Raw genomic sequence first — 19,705 nt, forward strand, 5'->3', positions numbered from 1 at the left:
GGGGTCAAACCCACACTGAATTTCCACTGGCCTCAGCTCAGAGGAGCTTCAAACCCATGCTTTCACTTCCAAATCATGCTGTGTTGATGAAAACAGAGTTTTACTCATGCTTCACACATAAATGGGGAATTTTGGAGTGCTGAGGGTCACTCAAAGCTCGGTGCTGGGTGCTGGGTGCTGGGTGCTGCTTTGGCTGAGTTTTCGCAGAGGAACCCTTAAGTTAGGTGGTTGCTGCTGGCACCCAGCACTTAACTGGCAGCAGAAAACTTTCTCCACATGCCTTTACATTTAACTGAGGCAGCTTAATTGTCGCTCAATGAAAGCCCAAATCTGCAGCAGAGGCATCGCTCCACGCCAGGGAGAGGAGCTGGGATTAAAGAGCTGGCAGGGAGAGACCCTTATGCAAGGGCAGGAAGATCATTCAGAAATATTCATAAAACACGAGACAAATCTTCAAATATTTATTAAAAACAAAGTTTGACTGTTAATTCCCCCTCACACATGACCCGTGAAAGAGATTGTAGAGATGGGGAAATGAAACCACAAAGCCAGTAAGGGATTTGCCTGAGGCCTCAGCCATAAATCAGGCTCTGAACTGGAGAGCAGCTCCTCCTGCTCCCTCCTGGCTCCATCTCCTCTCCCCAAAAAAACACAAAGGGCTGAGGTTGTGGCCGGCTCCCCCCGGGTGCCACGTGGGAATGATGCTCAGCAAGGTGTCAGAGCTCAGAGATGAACCCTGCAGCTACACAGGGAGCACGAGGGAGTGGCTGTGATCTCCTTCTTTCTCTCAAATCTTATCCTGCCATGATGAAACAACCGGCCTTCTTCAGCTGTGATGAAACAACTGGGGATTGTTGTCTCCAGCTTGAGAGTGCTTTCCTGGCCTTATCAATGAAAATACACCTGAATTTTATCCAGTATTCTGTGTCATTAGTGGGGACAACAATTGGTGTTGGCAGCTTTGTACTTAAAAAGAGCGTTTAAGTCTCTTTTTGAAGTCTTTCTGATTTTGCCCAACTGTTCTGGGATTTTTCATTTGGGTGGCTCAATCCATACCTGTGCAACCATGAGGCCACCTCTGGACCAGGGGCCCTGGTCCCCCTCCTGGAGACAAATCCATCAATCTGCATTCCCTTCTGCAAGCTGGTTGAGCCTTACCCCCAGCACCCATGAGCAGCCAGGCTCCCCAAATCCCCTGGGCTCCCCAAAACCCCTGGGTGCCATGGCTGGGCCGCCATCCCCACCATGTCACACCGCAGAGATGTGCCTGCAGAGCCTCGGCCAGAGCCGCTTCCTCCCGTGGGACTCTCCAGATAAGTCACTTGTGTATGAAAAGTTGTTTACCCCATGCTTCAAGCAGGATGCTTCCCTTATCTGCAGGCAGAGCCAATTCCCCCAGTGCCTCCGTCATTCCTGGCTGGCTCCTGACTCCGGGCTCGCTGCACCGGTGGCTCTGCGTTATCTCCGTCTGCAGCACAGACAGACCCTGCCCCGAGCAGCCCCCGGGCTCACCATACCCACTCCAATGCCTTCAAAGGCTGAAAATTACTCTGTAATTTGAATCTTTAACGACACGTGGAGAAATCTACCGGAGCTGGCCTGTATCGTGTCTCTGACTGGCTTCATAAATACCACGCTGAGGAATTTGGATTTTCTCATGTTTGTGTGTCCGGGAGGGATGTTTGTATTCTAAAAAATACATTTTCTGCTTTCCCCTATCTCTGCAGAGCAGCTCAGATCTACTGTGCAGCTCCTTTCCCTGACCCTTCCTTCCATCCCTGTCCCATAGCTCTGGCTGTTGTACCCTCACTGAGGGCAGGGTTGAGTCCCCATCACCAATTCCCAGGCCAGCAGGTTGTGGTGGCTCCTCCTGGGCCACTACCATGGTCAAAGCCCCATTCCCATCTTCCTGAGATGCAGAAACCACATGCAGAAAGTCAGGATAGAAAAAAAGCTCGATGGAATGTATTTATCTGCAAACAATAGTGTGTCTGGACGGAAAAGGCAGCGTTTTACACCAATCATGTGGTTGTTGTTAGTGTTTTCCAAAACACCCAGAGGAATCTTATGTGTTAAGTAAGGGTGGCCTGGCCTATTCTGCTTAAAAAGCAAAAAGTGCATCTCTGCACCTCAAACTGCTCTTGTGTTTTAGCCCTGCACTGAGGCCCAGCTGGCTGCCAGAGGAATTTCCCGTTCCCCCAAATCTGCAGTCACGGGGCTTGAGTTCAGCCCAAGATGCTGCAGCAAATATTTATGGTTGTGTTTCAGAGCTTCTTTTCCAGTCCCTTCCCTAAAGCAGGAGAGTATCCTGGAGGCGTGGATGGAGCCTGAGCTGTGGCCCTGCCAGTCCTGCTTGGCTCAATGCTGCCATGAGGGCTGGGATGCAATTCCCAGCACCCATGTGCCCCAGCTCTGGATGCAGTCCCGGGCCAGGTGCTCTGGGATGACCCTGCCTGAGCACGGATGTTGGATCAGATGAGGGGGATCCCTTCCAACCTGACCCATTCTGTGATTCTGGACACTGTGGGGACCCCATGGGGATGATGCTCATGGACAATAGGGCAGTACCATGGCTCCAGCTCCATCCTTCAGCCAGGCACGGAGCTGCTGCAAGGAGGGATCGTTTGAAGCTGCTCCAGCCGAGCTGGAGGGTTCATTTCCTCGGCTGAGGCAGCCCCAGAAACCCAAGATCCACTGATAGCCATTGAGCAAGGATTTCCATTTTTGGTGCGAGCTCAGACTTAAAATAGACAGTCTTGAGCGAGGAAGAAACTCTGTTGACAGAACATAGGGAACATTCCTCCAGTGTACTTTTGCAAAGGACTATCTCTGTCTTTAATCTCCGCGGCGTTTCCTGCAGGTCTCCCGGGCCCAGCTTCCCTCTCATTGTTCCTGACGCTTTTGGAAATGACCTCAGGCAGTTCGCAGTGACTGGCGACCCACGGTCAGAATGACTAACCCAGTCTGTCTCCATCCCTTGGACATGTCCCATTGACTAAATAAATGACAGGCACTGACATGTGAATAGAAACAAAAACAGCCTGACAAGCAAAATCTTAACTCTTTGGAGCAAAGAGACGTCTGGACGCAGGCTCATCCTTGCTCAGGGAATCGCTGCAAAAAGTCCTGACAGCGGTAAAAACGCAGCAAGGCTCCCTAGCTGCTCAGGACACATGCAGACTGGGGAGACAAACGCCTCTAATATTATTTTTAATTGTTTAAAATTGGTTTGTGTAGCTTTTTATCTCGGCACATCTTTAATTAAAGTGCAGCTCGGTGTTTATGTGGCCGTTTGGGTGACTGGGCTCAGCATGAATAATTCCACTGAACGTTACAAGGGGCAGTGAGGAGAGAGGCTGTCACAGGATCCCAGCCCTATATTGCACCCACAACTCACCACAGGGGAGCCCTGCTTCCTGACATTCCCATTCCCACTTACTGCACAGAACTACCCTTTGGAGAGGGGATCCTGGCTCCCCAAGCCTTTATGGATCCGCCTGCACCCCTGCAATCAAATTGAGAGGGGATGTGAGGAGAGATGTAACTTTTAAGTGGGTATACAGATTTGTGCCCCTCCTAAAGGCCCCTGGCACTGCTGCTGTCGGGTTTCAGGGACAGAATTCCTCATTTTGCTGAACTCACTCCATCCCAGCTAAGTGACACCAGAGTCTGGGAATATGCCCCACCATCCCAGCATGAGCCATTTTTTTAGGGGCCAAACTTGCTGTCTTTGAAATCTAACAATAGTTTTACCAATAAGAATAGAATTAGTGTTAATAAGCTACATTTGTGGATTTTTTGGGGGTTGGAAAAGTAGGCAAGTATTCTCTTTAATATCATCAATTAAATGCTGTAATTACAATAATTAATAATGCTGTTTAGCAGTTATTAGCACTGGGTGCCTTGTTAGGATGTCTGTGTTAGCTCAGGTTTAATAATGAGCTTCATATAAATCCAAAAAGAAGAAAATAATGATATGGGGAGTGGTTGTAGCACTGTGGTCTGAGGGCTTCTTGCTTTAATGTAAGTAACAAATAATTCCCTCTGGCTCTCGGCATTTGTGGATAAGGCCATAAAAAAGGAGAGAAAAAAAAAAAAAAGAGGAAACCTCAGCTAATAAAAATGCCACCCTGGCTTTATGGCCACATGAGGAGCGTTTGTTGTCTGGGTAGTGATGATGGGAACAGCTCCTGTTGGGATGGCCGATGTCCGTCTGTCCTCCTGCACATCCCACCTGCTTGGAGAGTACAGGAATGGGGGTGGCACTGGGAGCTGGGTCATTGTCACTGTCACAGGCACAGCTCTCAGCTGAGGGTGGCTTCGGGAGGTGTTGGCAGGTCTTGCAGCCAAAAATTTTCTCCTAACGTGGCTTTGAGAGTCGTCTTTTCTCCCTTGTCCTGAGCTGGTGCTGACCAGCTGCTGTGCATACCCCAGGGCTGGGTGAAGCTCAGTGAAGAAAGGGATGGTCCCATGAAAAGTGGGACAAGAATTGCTGGGATTTGGTTCCTGCAGATCCAGCACCCAATCCCTCTGCCGAGCTCTTCCACACTCCTCTTCTCTCGTTGCTGTTCTGGTCTCGGTTCACCACATCTGGTCACTGTGCATCAATCATTTACCAGCTGAATGAAAAGAGGCTGGGAGCTAAACCCCACTCATTTCCCTAAAATTTGTTTTCTATTGAGTCCCTTCTCCAGTCAGTGCTCCATCCTCTCGTTCTCATCCCAGGATGCCCTGGCAGGCCGTGGGAAGCTGTTTGCAGACAGCAGGTCAGTTTTGCATCCCTGGATTTCAGGAAAGGTGGGCAGGAGCAAGCGTGCCGGGTCAGGCTGGGCAGTGAGGTGTTCCAGGCCGTAGCCCACCTCAGAAGGTAAATAAAGGTCAGAATTTGGCTGGGACCTGTCTGGGGAAGGTGACAGCTGCACCAGCTCACGCCCTCTGGGGGCTTGGCTCACCAAAACACTGGTGAAAGGGTTTAGTGTCAGAAATGCATGTCCAGCTCTGGAAAACCCCAGTCGTGGCTCCAAGAGGATGGAAAGGGGTCTGCAGAGGGCACATGCACCCCAGAGCTGCCTGACATGCCTGTGAGTGGCCGTGCTGGTGGCCAGGATCCCTGTGCAGCAGGAAGAGGTGCTGCTGGCACCCACAGAGCCTTGGGGAAGGAGCTGCTGCTCCTGATCATCTCCCAACAGCCTGGAATGTCAGAGCCAGCATTTTCCTGGACAGAGGTGGGCTCCCAGCACAGTTTGAGGAACAGAAGGACTAACCCTGGGGGTTGCCAGCCAGGGAGGGGTTTTCTCATTCCATGGGATGGAGAAGATCCCCTGGAGACCTGACTGGCTTCCAACCACCATCTGCCCTCTCAGCAGAGCCTGCTCCTGTGCTGGGTGTTTAAGAAGCAGCTGTGCCACTGCTGGACAAAACTGCGTCCTGCTGTGTCCTGGTGTCTATTTAAGGGTGATTTGCTCTCAGTAACACCCAGTGGTGCCAGTGACTTCAGGGTCAACTCCTTTCCTCTCAAATCCTGCTTTCTATTGGAAAAGCAGCCCTGGAGATCCCACAGCCAGCTGCCAGCAGGGACACTCAAAATGCTGTTTCAACAGAAAAAGAGATGTAGCTTTGGTACTTCAGCAATGAGTGCCTCTGGCTACCTTTGGTCCAGATTCAAAACAGGGAAGACAATATTCTCTTTTTCCCATAATGATTTTCATATCCCCATTTAGAGGTTGTGAGAAATTTGGGGAAGCATCAGCCCAGTGTGTGCTGATCCTGCAGCTGTGTCCCAGGACCAGCTTTTGAAGCCTGCCTTTTCCAATTTTCCCTTGCTGTCTCTCCAGCCAGTGACTCAGTCCCTATTTCTATTCTCTGCCCACTTCTGTTCCTGCTTCTCCAAAGTTTTGGTCAGTGGCAGCAGCTTTTGCTAATGTCTTGTGGCTGCTTCTCTCGGAGTTATTATTGGAGATGCCTACGAAATAACAGTGCTGCTCTGTGAGACACTGCTGCACCACTGCAGAAAATATTTACCAAAGCTGTGGTAAGCAGCTCTTTACTGGAGTGACTGGCGTCTGCTCTGAAGCTGCCCAGACGCCACTCACTCCAGCAAAAAGCTGCTGCAACAGAACAAATTGCCCAGGGCAGCAGATCTTGGGCAGGGAGAAAAGCCAGCAGCCCAGTCTGTCTGTCTTTGTGTTTTCTAAGGGAGAAAAATTATCTTTTTACAAGCCTGCCCTAGTTGGCTCTGACCAGCTCTTCCCAGAAAATACCATCATAAATAGGAGAGCAAACTATTGCAGAAATGGACAGGTTGCCATTTAGGGATGACCTTTCTCAGATCTGCTTTGATGTCTTCCTCAAACTTCCTTCTCGTCCAGCCCCACTGTGTTTTTAGCTCCTGCTTCTAGCAGAGCACCACTGGACACAACAAACCTCAATTAAAATCCATTTTGGACATAAACATATACATTTATATATACTCCCTTTGCTTTCTGGACCAGCTCCAAATAGAATAATCCTTTTTATAATCCTACCCCCCGGGGAACTTCCAGTTTTGTGTTTGCAAATTGTGTGGGTAAACATGGAGAGGGGTAGATTTATTTTTTTTAAGGACACTGGGCTTGGCATGTTACACAGTTTGTTGCTGGATCAGCATGGTGGCAGCAAACAGAGCTGGTTTTCTTACTCAAATAGTCCCTTTCCAGCTCGAAAATGACAATTCACCAAAGCCAAGCCAACAAGAACATAAAGGGCAGTTTCAGGACTGGGTGTTATCTGCTTGGAAAAGACTCCAGAAAGGCAGACTGTCTCCGCAGGCTGCTGAATAAATGCTGATAAAAGGACAAACTCCTGTGTGTTTGTTACAGGGGTGTGATTTCTAGATGAGTCCTCTGGTTGTAATTCCTTTCCCATCTGAGCAGAGCAGCTGGTTCATGTGACAGAACTGGGGTCCTGTAGCCGGAGGAGGACAGGAAAGGTTTAGGGGCTGCTGGTCCTTCTGAGGCTGGGGAAGGAAGGATTGAGGCTGAGGCAGATGGGACAAATTCCCAAATTGCCATGTGAGCAGTGGCTGGACTCAGCATGTGCATCTCTCTCCTGCAGGAGCCTCAGAGGCTGCACCATTTTTGGAGTGGCTGAAGGTGATGTTTCCTCCCCATCCCCTTCTTCATCTTACAGAATCCCAGAATGGTTTGGGTTGGAATGGATCTTATCTTGTTCCACCACCTGCCATGAGCAGGGACACCTTCCACTATCCCAGGTTGCTCCAAGCCCTGTCCAATCTGGCCTCGGACACTTCCAGGGATCCAGGGGCAGCCACAGCTTCTCTGGGCACCCTGTGCCAGGGCCTCCCCACCTTGACAGCAAAGAACTTCCTCCTAATATCCCATCTAACCCTACTCACTGTCAGTTTGAATCCGTTTCCCCTTGTCCTGTCACTCCAGGTCCCTGTAAGAAGTCCCTCTCCATCTTTCCTGTAGGCTCCCTGCAGGTACTGGGAGGATCTTGCACTGTCCCCTCCTCATGTGAATCCCAGGAGCAATCCCTGTGCTCACACCACTGTGGGATCCTCTGGACATTCCAATGCACCACGAGGCAGGAAGTCCTCCTGGATAAAGCACTAGATTGAGGCTCAGCAATCAAGGTCTCCATCCTCTCCACCCACATGCCTCATTTTCTCATCCATTCAAAAGGCCACAGAGAGCCCCAGTCAGCGGCAGCAGGAGGGACAGGGGCAGGTCTGACAGCAGCCCCGTGCCAGTGGCACATGCTCACAGATCACCTTCCCATGCCACCGGCAAAGGGAAGCCTGGGCACACTTCCTGGGGCCCTTCATCCTTTTCTGCTTTGCTGAGCTGACTCTGCATTTTCTGAAGGTATCCGAGGCTGCTTGGAGAGAATTGGTCTTCCCAGATGGGATTTTCAGCACCACTGGGAATTACAGGAGAAGATGCTTCTCCTGCTTCATGTTTCACCCTGTGACTGAGCAAGAGCCAAGGTGTGCATCTGGCTTGTTCTGCCATGGGAAAAATGGAAATTAATCTTTCCTTCAGGAGAAAAGGCCCATTTTTCTCTCCTCCGTGGAGGCTGGCATTGTGTTTGGATGAAGGCACTCTTCCTGTCCTACAAAACATGAGACACCAGTGCTTTCCTTGGATTGCAGCAGGGCTTTTCTGGGATGGCTTGAGTTTGTTTTCCTAAAAAATGAAAGCAGCAGCACAGGGGATAATCCTGTACTCGTGGCACTGGCCTGACTTGTGGTTCAATCCTTGTTTGTCCAGAGCCAAGCCAGGGAACTGAATCCAACACTCCCTATCTCAGATCTCCTTCTCCTTGTGTAACTGCTTAATTATTTTTCACAAATTGGCCCAGCTCCACCCAGAAGGGATTTAAAGAAGTCCATGTACCTGCTCCAAGCAAGGGACCTTTCTGGGATGGGGACCACCACAGGTGGGTGCCATCACCCACCCCGAGGACCTTTGGGGAGATGATTTTACCTCTGTGGGTTTGACTAGAAATCCAGGCTTGCTCCCAGAAAACTTTTCCAAGCAACTTTTCGTGGAAACTGGTAGTTTGCCACCAAAAAAGCAAAAAAAAACCCAAAAAATTCTGGTTTTGCCGAAGTGACATTTTCTGACCCAAGAAAACATTCTGTCAAAAAGCTTCCCAACCACTCTGCTGGGAATGTGCTCTTTGCCATCAGTCCCCAAGGCTGGAGTGCCGGGGTGTTGAAATGTTACTACAGCCCTGGAAATTGTGAGTCAGCTTGTCCCCACCCACAGCAGATACTCGTGGGAAGGGCCTTGAAAAGCCTGGAAACTCAGCAGCTCCTGCCTTGCGGAGTTTCCATTAACCCATTCACAATTATTTCTGGTGAAATGCAGTATTTGGTGAATTTCTGTTGGATTTTGCCTCTTTTTTCCTCCTTCCCGACTATGATAAATTTTGGAGGATATTTAATTTCAATCCATCCCTAAGCAATTTGGCTGCTGTGGCCCCGATTTGCCCCCCACCCCTGAGCCCCAGGGGCAGCAGGTGCAGCCTCACCATGGTGCCACTGGATCCGGTGGGATTTGGATGGGATTGAAGGATGGTGAAACTTTGATCCCAATTGGAAGAAAGTGCAAAAGTGACCACTGGGCTGGGATGTAAATGCACTGACCTGGGCATCCCCTGGCAAGGCAGAAGGTCCTGCACTGCTGTCCCAGGTTCACTGCAGGGTTGTCACACACTGGGACTGCCCTGAGCAGGACAGGGCTGGGGTTGTTCACCTGGAGAGGAGAAGGCTCCAAGGAAACCTCAGAGCCCCTTCCAGGGCCTAAAGGGGCTCCAGGAGAGCTGGAGAGGGATTTGGGACCAGGAATGGAGGGACAGGACACAGGGAATGGCTTCCCACTGCCAGAGGGCAGGGATGGATGGGATATTGGGAAGGAATTGTTCCCTGGGAGGGTGGTGAGGCCCTGGCACAGGGTGCCCAGAGAAGCTGTGGCTGCCCCTGGATCCCTGGAAGTGTCCAAGGCCAGGTCGGACAGGGCTTGGAGCAACCTGGGATAGTGGAAGGTGTCCCTGCCCATGGCAGGGCTGGAATGGGATGAACTTTAAGGTTCCTTCCAAGCCAAACGTACAATTTTATGCCCCAGGAGAGTTGGCAAAATGTGGTTACATCCCATGGGAAGGGTGGTTTTTGCCAAGGCTGCAGCTCCTCCAGGATAGGAGCACAGGCTGAGGTCCTGAGGTGAGATCACATCTCTGCCCCAAAGGGTTTCAAGATGCCAAGGAGGTCTGGGAGTGTGGAGTCCAACAGTTGGGAAATTCTCCATGGAGGAAAATTCTTGAAACATAATTTTTTTTTATACTGTGGATTTATCAAAATGCCTCATTCTGATTTTAGCTTTTTCCATTTTGAAGAGGGTCCAAGGTCCTATCACAGTGTGTTACCACTCAGGGTATAACATTTGCAAGAGTAAAATGAAAAGTCAGTTTGAACTGGAAAATCATGGCAATGTCATGAAAACAAAGGAAACGGGACATTCTGATGTTGTCAAAACCTTTTTTCTCTGGTTCCTTTCAAAATCAGCTTCTAGCAAAACCAGCAGGATTTTATGAGGCATTTTAGTTTTTGGCAGAGCCCCTGGCTCTGGAGCAGCAGGTTTGTGGTGTTTTCTCTGGTTGTGCTCAGACACTCCGAGCCCCCATTTCTGGGGGGAAAAGGAGATGCAATGTGTCCCCCAGCCCCCACCACCCCTTGGGGGTCCCCATTTCCCCCCCATTTTCAAGGCATTGAAATAACCTACAAGTCGAGCTCTTACAACATTATTTAAGTGGCAATTATTCCTTTTGTGATTTTTACCCCTGCATTCTTCTTTTTTACCAGGAATGTATCAAATACTAGAGATCAGAAAAAAAGCAGAAAACAATGAGATTAATTTCCTTTACTGAACACCTGGAGTGCCACAGTCTGGTTTTGGGCTCTACTAATGCCTTTGAGGGTGCTGCAATGGCAGGGCTGGTCCCTCTCCCCCTTTCTTCCCCATCCCGGCTCTAGTTTGGCTTTGGGAAGAGGTTGGTGCCCTCCTGGCCACCCACAGTCCTCTTGGACCCAGGAGGATTTGGCTTTCTATCATACCTGGGAGATCCATGTCAGATAACACTGGCAGGCTTTCAAAAGCTTCTCTCCAGCTTTTCTGCCAAGACCTATAGGATGTGTTCCAGAGCATCTCCCAGGAATGTTTGTTATTATGACTGACAAAAAAAAAAAAAGGTGGGGGGCGGGGGGGGAGGCAGTGAAAGAGCACATTGCTGTTAATCACTAGAAATCCTTTAATAACCAACATTACTATAAATTATATGTGCATTGTGACAAGCACAATTGAGGGCTCTGTTTTTGCTGCCCACGTTAGGGCAGGAACAATGTGCTGTTGTTGCAGGAGCTGGGATGGATGGCATTCCGGGTGGAATCGGGGCTGCTCCTGCATACCTGTGCCCGTGGAGATGCTCGGCTGCTCCAGATCCCATGAAAGCCCCATTGTTCTTCCTGCCATATTGCACACTCCATGATTATAGAGCGTTGGATAAGCGGTGAGACGTTGCTTGTTGGAATAATAACCTATTCTTAGCTTTAGCAGTGCTATATTTAAGATTTATATATATTTAAATGTTGGTAATTGCACATTTGGGACATATTGTAATTTGGGTGACAGTTTGGAAAGGCGGTGTTGGAAAGAAAAGCATCAGCTCTGTTGAGGGAGGTGAATCTTGGGGTCATGCAGGACAGGGTGATCCATGTGGACTTTAAACAAGCGTTGGAACCTCTGGAGCAGCCTCAGGACGGGCAGGGATCCCGCCAGGGTTGGAGACCTGTCCCTGGAAGTGTCCAAGGCCAGGCTGGACAGGGCTTGGAGCAACCTGGGATAGTGGAAGGTGTCCCTGCCCATGGCAGGGGTGAAACCAAATGGGCTTTAAGGTCCCTTCCAACCCAAACCATTCCATGATTCCATGAGATCCAGGAAATCCCAGTTGCTACTTCCATGTCTGAAGCTGAATTTTTTTTTTTTTTTGGTGCCTTTTGTGCCTTTTCACTGTGAAAAAAAGGCATTTCCCTACCACATTGGGGTGTTGGGTGACTTTAGTCCAAACCATGGTACAGGTGTGAAATGCAGCTGCTTGCAGGTGGCTGAGAGCTGAGCAGTGTCAGAGGCACCAGGTCCCTCACAGGTTTTATATGAGTTTTTATATTTTTAACCAGGCAAGCTGCACATTTCCTAAACCCCACCTCAAAATGGCAGGGGACAAGGAGCTTTGCCCCTGGTCCTACAGGTCAAAAGCAACCCCAAAATCAAAACATTCTGTGTTTGTATTGGTGCAAACGTCGGTGGCACACACCTATGGATTTTAAATGGAGTATTTGATGTTACACTGATTAAGTTTGCTGTAAAACAATGGTACTGTCTTTATCCAGTGCATTTAAATTATGTTCTTGAGTGGATTACGGCAGGTTTGGGTAAACGTGGACAGAAATTTGGACAGAAGCCTTCAGGTACAGAAAAAGCCACCCAAAAGATTCTAAGAGCAAAACTATGAACATTCAGGTTGCACAGGGTTTGTTGGCTGAAATCATTTCATTGGTTTGGTTTAGGGTGTTTTTCCCTTAACTGCCCAACTTCTGGGGGATTAACTGCCCAGATTAATTTTTGCTCATTAGTGAGGTCCTTAAGCTGGTCCCAAACTTTTTCTCCAGCAGGTTCCCACCGATCCATCCAAGGGTGGGGGAAAATCTCCCTGGGGATGGAGTGAGGCTGGGCAAAGCCCCCCAGCTCCGAACCCCCGGATTCGATTCTCCAGGCACGTGTCCCGGGGATGCTGTGCCCGCGGGATTTGCGCGCGGGGGGCGGGAATCGCTATTTTAGAGGAGTTTATTTATTTATTCTGTATTTGGGGAAGGATTCTTTGGGGGGGGGGGGGGCGGGGGGGGGACGACAAGGAGGAACGCGCTCCCCACAGGCACCCTGTCGCCGTGGCCGCGTGGGGTGGGACACGAGGCCACCGCTCCCTCCGCTGCCGGCGGCGCTGCCGATGCCTCCGGGCCGGTGCCCGCTCCCCCCGGTCCCCGTTCGCGGCCCCGCGGTGGCGGCGGCGGGCGCTGGGACCGCGCGGCCCCGGGGCTGCCGTTCATTCACGGGCACGCCGGGGTGGGAGCGGGGCGGGGCGCGCGCTGCGCGCCGGCCAATGGCAGGTGGCGGCGCCGCGCGTCACGCGGCCGCGGGCCAATGGGAGCGCGCCGGGCCTGAACTTTTGCCACGGCGGACAAGTTGATACATCGCGGGGGTGTGTCCGGCGCGCGGCCCGCGGGGGGAGCGCGTTAACCCCCGCGCCGCCATGACCTACTTTCACACCGTACCGCTTTCCCACCGCCCCCGTCCCGCTCTCCCGCTCCCCGCGGGGCGATCCCCCCCTCCCGCCCGCTGGCAGCGCGGGGGTATGCGGGGCTTGCGGCGGCGGGGAGGCGCGGGGCGGCGGGCGCGGGGCAGCGGGGCGCGTGTCCCTTTAAGAGGTCGGAAACCCGAGCCGGTGTTTGCGCAAGGGCCGGTGCCGCGCGGAGCCGCCGGAGTGTCTAGACTGGCACATGATGGGCGGCAGCCAATGGCGGCGCCGCTCGCGAGGGGCCCCGCGCGCGCGCCCCGGCCACACAAAAGCCGGCGAGGGGCGGGCGGGCGCGAGCGGGCGGCGGCGGCGGCCCCGGGAGCCGCGCACGGAGCGCGGGGACCCGCCGGACCGGGGCCGCGCCCTGCGATGCGGACAAGGGACGCGCTGACACCGGCCTGCGCTGCGGGCTCTGCTGCTGCTTCTTCGCGTTTCTGATTTGATTTTTAATTTTTACCCTTTTAATTTTTAAATTTTTTTTTTTACTTTTTTTTTTTTTTAATACTATTTTTGGCTGAAGGGATCCGACGCCTCCGACCGGCCCCCGGCGCCGGTTCCCCGCCGGGCGGCACCCCCGCGCCGGGCGCGCTTCCCCACTCCTCCCCACCTTGTATGGTGGAGCGGCCGCGGGGCGCAGCCGAGCGCTGCCCCGGGCTCCCCCCGGCCCTCGCCCCCGCCGCTCCCCGCCCGGCCCCGCGTTGGCAGCCGATGTAGGGTACGGCGCGGCGCGCCCGAGCCCCAGCGCCGCCACGGGAGCGGCCCCCGCGGCGCCGTCTATGCCCGCGCCGCCCCGCCGCCCCCCCCATGGTGCGGCCCCGCCGCGGGCCGTCGGAGATCCGCTGGGCAGCTGCGCCGCGGGGAGTCCGGGCTGCTCCGGGGCTGCGATGAGATAGAGCCGGCGGCGGAGCGAGGAGCCCCGCGGAGGAGGGCGGGGGGCGGCGGAGAGCGACGCGACCCCCGGCCGCCCGCGGGTCGTATGTTCAGGTCCAAACGCTCAGGGCTGGTGCGGCGACTTTGGAGGAGCCGCGTCATTCCGGACAGGGACGGCGGAGATGGGAGCGCCAGGAGCGGCCACGACCTCGGAGCCACCGGCAGCTGCAAGATCACGGAGAAAAGCCCCTCGGCGGAGCTCCGCGCGGTAGCGCGCAGCCTGCTGCTGCGGGAGGCGGAGGAGCGGCGCGGGGCGGCGGGCGAGGCGGCGCCGCGCGGGGACCCCATGGCAGAGCGGCGCGGGGCCCGGCTCCGCGCCCCCGGCTCCGCGCCGGAGAGCGACGGCCGGACCGTGACCTGCTGCCTCTTTTCGGAGCGGGAGCCGGGCGGCCCCCAGCGTCCCCCCGCCGCCGCCCCCGGCCCCGACGGCGCGGCCGACGGCGGCTCCCCGGAGCGGCGGGGCCGGGAGGCGCGGGCGCGGCTGCTGCTGCTGGAGCAGGAGCTGAAGGCCGTCACCTACTCGCTGCTGAAGCGGCTGAAGGAGCGCTCGCTGGACAGCCTGCTGGAGGCGGTGGAGTCCCGCGGGGGGATGCCCGGCGGCTGCGTCCTGGTGGCCCGCACCGAGGTGCGCCTGGGGGGCCTGGCGGCGCCCCCGCACCTCCTCCTGGGCAAGCTGTTCCGCTGGCCCGACCTGCAGCACCCCGCCGAGCTGAAGCCCCTCTGCGAGTGCCAGAGCTTCGGCGTCGCCGACGGACCCACGGTCTGCTGCAACCCCTACCACTTCAGCCGCCTCTGTGGGCCAGGTGAGCAGCGGCGAGTTGGGTTCCCCCCGCCACAAACACCCACCAATTTGGGGATTCGGGATTTCTGACCCTTTCCTGGGTTTATCCTAAGCCTCGTGCGCAGCGCTGCCCCGGCCCCGCGGTGTTGCGGGGATGCCCGGGCGGGAACTCGCCTGGCCCGGGGTCCCCGCCGGGCATCCCCCCTCTCTTGGAACCAGCGGTTCCAGTTGTGCGTGAAAAGCCCTTTCTCTTCAATTTTTTTTCCCTTCCCGCGGAGTTTCCCCGCTCTCTGGGAGCCGAAGGGGCGATAATCGGCGGCTCCATCCCGCTGGCGCCAGCCTGGCTCGCTCGTATCGGAGCCGGGCGGTCACCGCCGCCGGCTTAAAGCCGCAGGCGCTTCGGGGGGGCTGCGGGGATGTCCCCGCCGTGGGGATCTCCGAACCCGCAGGGACACCTGGGGCTCCTGCATTTCTCGGGGGTTTCGCATTTTTTACCGTGGGCAGAGGTGAGCATTTTCAAGGCTGGGTTTGGTTTTCTTGAGTTTTTTGTTTCTTTCAGCAATACTCGATCGTGTGTCCGTGTCAGCAGGGAATAGTTACACGGAGCAGAGACATGTTAGAGTTTGAGGTGCAGAAATCGAAATAATACTTAACAGGCTGTACAAAAACTTCAATGACACTGGACAGCTGGATTCCCACTGCCAGAAGGCAGGGTTAGATGGGATATTGGAAAGAAATCCTTCCTTGTGAGGGTGGTGGGGCCCTGGCACAGGCTGCCCAGAGAAGCTGTGGCTGCCCCTGGATCCCTGGAAATGTCCAAGGCCAGGTTGGACGGGGCTTGGAGAAGCCTGGGATAGTGGAAGGTGTCCCTGCTCATGGCAGGGGATGGAACGAGATGATCTTTAATAGCTCTTCCAACCCAAACCATCCTATGAATCTATGCTGACTGCCCCTTTTTTTGGCAAGAGCTTTGATTTTATTATTTCTTTTGCAATCTGGGCTTCTGCCTCGCTTTGCATCACTTCTTTCAAAGAAACTTCTCTTCTGGGCGTGCTTCTCCCGAAGATCGCTAGAGGCTGGAGGCAGCTTTTTTATTCCAGTTGGAGTTGAGCTGCGTTTTTAGGAACGGGGCATTTATTTTAGAAACGGGAGAAGCTTCCCAGTCTCTTTCCTGCAGCGGTGGTGGTTTTCCCAGCGGTGAGCGGCTGCCAGCCCTGTGCTGGGAGTAGTAGAAAGCAGAGCTGTTATCAAGTGGCTCCTTATCACTTTGATAATGGGTGACTGTGCCAGGACCCCACCCGCGCCGACTGGGCGCTGGTAACAGGAGCCAAGAAAAGGCCTTGATGCCCTTTTCCACAAGTGGCTCCCTACAGAGATCATCGTGTTGGTGTTTCCCACCCAGTTTACTGTGGGGTGACGTAGCTGAGGGGTGTGGAAGTGCTGGGGTGCTTCAAACGAGCCCCTGGTGACAGTAGGTCTGGCTCTGGCATGGGACCAGCACAGCCAGGTTGGGCAGTTACATCCACATGGGGACATTGGCACCTCTATTTTTTTTTTTTTTATTTTGAGATCCATAAGTACCCTGCCCCATTAGGGGAAATGGGGAACCTTTTCTGAGAAGCATTAGGTGAGCCCAGAGCCATCACACGGGGGATGCTGAGGTTCTTTTTGATGAACTCAGCCAAGCTGAGCTGCAGTTGCTGGCTGAGTGCTGCCAGGTGCAGGTGGGAGCTGAGGAGCACACCCCTGTTTCCGTGCTCTGTGCGGTGCTGCTGATTGACTTCACAGTACAGTTTCTCACTGAAGTCGGTGCCTGCTCAATGCTGATGCCTTGATACAGCCCAGCTGGCTGCACACTCAGTTTTGGCAAGTTGTAATTCAAGAAACATCACTGTCATATTTTGGAAGGGGAAAAGAAACCCCTCCAATCATGGCATGGAGTTGATGAAGGACCTTCATCAGCCTTCTGCATGGTCTTGACCCTTTCAAGGACAGCGAGAGCTGGTTGAATGACCTGATTCAGCAAAGCACGTCTGAGGACTTGCTGAACTTGGAGCACATGACTGCTCAGTCCTGCTGCTTAAAGCCGAGCTCAGGAGCTTTGTGGGGTGGATTCAGGGTGAGCAGGATCATGGTGGCCTCTGCTCCTGAGCTGCTTCTGGGCCGAGGCCTTTGTTGGGATGGACCGTAGTTACTTGGGTGGCTTGGTGGCTGAAGCCAGCCTGGCTCTCGTGTCAGCCCTGTGTGCCAAGAGGAGTCTTTTCATCACCCAACCTCTCTTTTCAGTACTTGCGAAGTGTTTGTGGAGCACTTATTAAGCCATGTGTGTTGGAGTCATGGATGGAAGGTTGTTCCCCAGTGCAGATGATGGAAATGTAGTTCTTTGGGAATAATGTGATGTTTTGTGTGGCTCAAGCTGTTGAGTGTCCAGGCACAGATATGGGACAGAGGAGTGCAGCATTTTCAGTAGCAAAGTCCACTTTGAAAGTTCAAGGTGGAACTCCCATTCTTCAAAAATTGGGAAAACCTTGGTCTCCAGTTACTTCCAAGTGTTTTGTTTTCCACTGGGTGTTTATAACCTTGGAAGAGTTCCTACCCCAAAAGAGAAAGCGAGAGGGTTTGTTGATGAACTGAACACAGCACTAACCTAAAGTTTTGTTTTTCCAGAGTCTCCACCGCCTCCCTACTCTCGGCTGTCTCCTAATGATGAGCAAAAGCCACTGGGTATGTGTTTTGTCTCTTTTGATCTCCCGGGAACTCTTTCATGGTGCAGCCCTGGTGCTGGTTCTGAGACAGCCCTACCTGGCACGTCAGGCAAAAGCCAACAAGTCGGGGTTTTATGGCTGCTCATTATTTCTGAGCAAGCGTCAGCTGATGGGTTTTAAGAAGTAAATGGATGCCGGTTTATCCTACCAAATTACCATGTAGACACATGCATATTTTCCAAAATAATATGAAGCTCTATTTTTAATGAAGGCATAATGAAAGGTTACCAGACGTCATGTTTTGTCTGCGTGTGTAATCTGCGGGAGTGGGAGCTCCTGGGTGCCATTTCCATAAAGGCCTGGCTGTGCTGCTCCATGGAGGAACCAGCTATTACCCTTCCTCTGCTCCTTGCAATGAGATGGAAAGTCTTTGAAGCTCGGTGCTGTGTCATTTCTGGATGGGCTGTCACTTTTCCTGGGGAATTATAAAAGGTTTTCCAAACAAAACTGGTGAAAGCAGCTGGGGTGGGTAGGCTGGTGTGGAGTGCAGGGTGCTGGAGAGCCTGGCAGCCTTGGATCCTGGTCCTGTGTGCTGCACATTGGCCTGCAGGTGTTTTGAGCTGGCATAGCTGCATCCTCACCATCCTTTCTCAGCCCTTCTTGCTCAATTAAATGGGAAGCAAAGACATGGAATGGAAGGGAGGAATCCCACATCCCTCTTGGATTTCTTGCTGGGATCTGTGCAGCTGGGGGCTTTCTCCCTTTATCCCTATCCCATAGTCAGTGATTTACTGGGGTTAATGACCAACGGGAGCCACTTTTGCTTGAATGGGGCATGGACAGGGAATGGGGCAGGGACAGGGAGGAGGCAGACGGCAGGCGATAGGAGGGGACAGCAGTGCCTGCCTGTCCCACCCAGCCCCGGGGGAAGGTGGGAGCTGCCCCTGCCAAAGGTGAGTCCCTGCCCTGCCAGGCCTGGGAACTGCTGGCGGCTCAGCCATGTGTGCACCTTTCTGCCTGGCGCCTTCATCGCCACAGGGCTGTGACCAGAGTGGCCTGCAAAGCCAAATTGGCTGCTGGTGGCTTTTTTTCTGGTTTTTTGTTAGGTGTGGAGGCAAAAAAAGAGGAGTTTTCCCTCCCCGTGCTCCCCCTTCCAAGTTAATTCCCTTTAGAAACTGCTGTGCTGCAGGAAGAGATGATGGTGAGCGACACGTGACTTTATTAAAACAACAGCCAGGGATTGAAATTTGCTTCACTGGCTTGTTTGATTGGAAAAATAATAGTTAATCTGTGAGCAAACAGTTGAGCACTTAATTAGAGGGGTGTAAGCAAGAGAGAATAACAAAGACTCTTAACTTGTTAAAACAAAGTTTCCTTCGCTTCAGCAAAGAGGAAGGAAGGAAGGAAGCAAGAATAAACAGCTTCAAGAATTTTAATGGTGATAATTAAGTATAGTAACTCTGACTTGTTTAGAGGCTTAATGTAACTTTATCCAGTAAGCACCAAGTTCCTACTTGTTTGATCAACTTAACTGGAGTTATTTTTGTGGTCGAGGCAATTCAAGCTTTGCATTTGCGTGGTGGAGCTACAAAGTTAATCGCTGCTTTCTGGCTCTGTGGAGAGTTTGTCTCAGGGAGGTGGTGGGAAGCTGAGGAGCCAGGGGTGCTCATGTAGCACTGGCAAATGCAGCAGGACTAAAAGTGCTTTCTTTTCTTTTTTTTTTCCAGATCTATCAGATTCCACGTTGTCTTACACTGAAACAGAGGCTACAAACTCTCCCAACGTCACGCCCGGAGATTTCTCAGGTTGGCAGCTGTTTGTGCCTTCCCGCCTGCGAGGTCCGTGCTGGGGGCTGGTGGTGGGGCAGGACAGCAGGAGGGGACGGGGGTCCTGGTCCTGCTCTTGGTTTGTGCTCTTGGTGTGAAGAGAAGGGAAAAAAGAGCAGTTTTTGAGTTGGTTTTTCAAAGAAGTCTGTGCTGTGCATGTTGTGATAAGATGCTGTTTGTGGGATGAGCAGGGGTATTTGGGAGGTGGCCACAGGGCCATGTGTGTCCCGTGTGGATGCTACCCGGACCTATCCCAGGCTCCAGGGCCATGGGCTGCTGTGGGGGAGGGCTGTGGACCCTCTCCATTTCCATGGCAGGGGCAGTGAGGCCATTCCAGTGCTGCTGCTCTGTGGTGGTTCCAGCCGGGTCCGTTGGGCTGGTGTTACCTGTTGGGCCCTGGCCCCAGGCTGCAATCCCTGCTTTCATGAGCAGGCTCCCAGCTACGGAGCCATTGAAGATCCTGAACAAAGCTTGGCTTAATTAGGTCCTGGTTTTTGCTCTGCCCCACCCTGCAACCTTTCATTCACTTAATGGGGCTCTGCAAGGCCTGGGGT

General features: G+C 53.2%; 1 protein-coding gene across 2 annotated transcripts in view; it reads left to right on the forward strand.

Annotated features, from left to right (window-relative positions):
- Positions 1 to 13,222: 13,222 nt before the first annotated feature.
- The window catches only part of SMAD6 (SMAD family member 6), a 38,780-nt gene continuing 32,297 nt past the window's right edge, over positions 13,223 to 19,705 (forward strand). Inside the window, exons 1-3 of one of the 2 annotated variants that reach the window (XM_082290976.1) lie at positions 13,223 to 14,642; positions 17,288 to 17,344; positions 19,053 to 19,163. In XM_082290976.1, the coding sequence (XP_082147102.1) occupies positions 13,886 to 14,642; positions 17,288 to 17,344; positions 19,053 to 19,163 (925 nt within the window). In that variant the 5' untranslated portion in view covers positions 13,223 to 13,885. The remainder of the gene's footprint in view (positions 14,643 to 17,287; positions 17,345 to 19,052; positions 19,164 to 19,705) is intronic. The other variant, XM_082290977.1, reaches the window with a different exon arrangement.

This window comes from Coloeus monedula (genome assembly GCF_965178545.1).
Source record: "Coloeus monedula genome assembly, chromosome: 14".
Classification (NCBI taxonomy): Eukaryota; Metazoa; Chordata; class Aves; order Passeriformes; family Corvidae; genus Coloeus; species Coloeus monedula.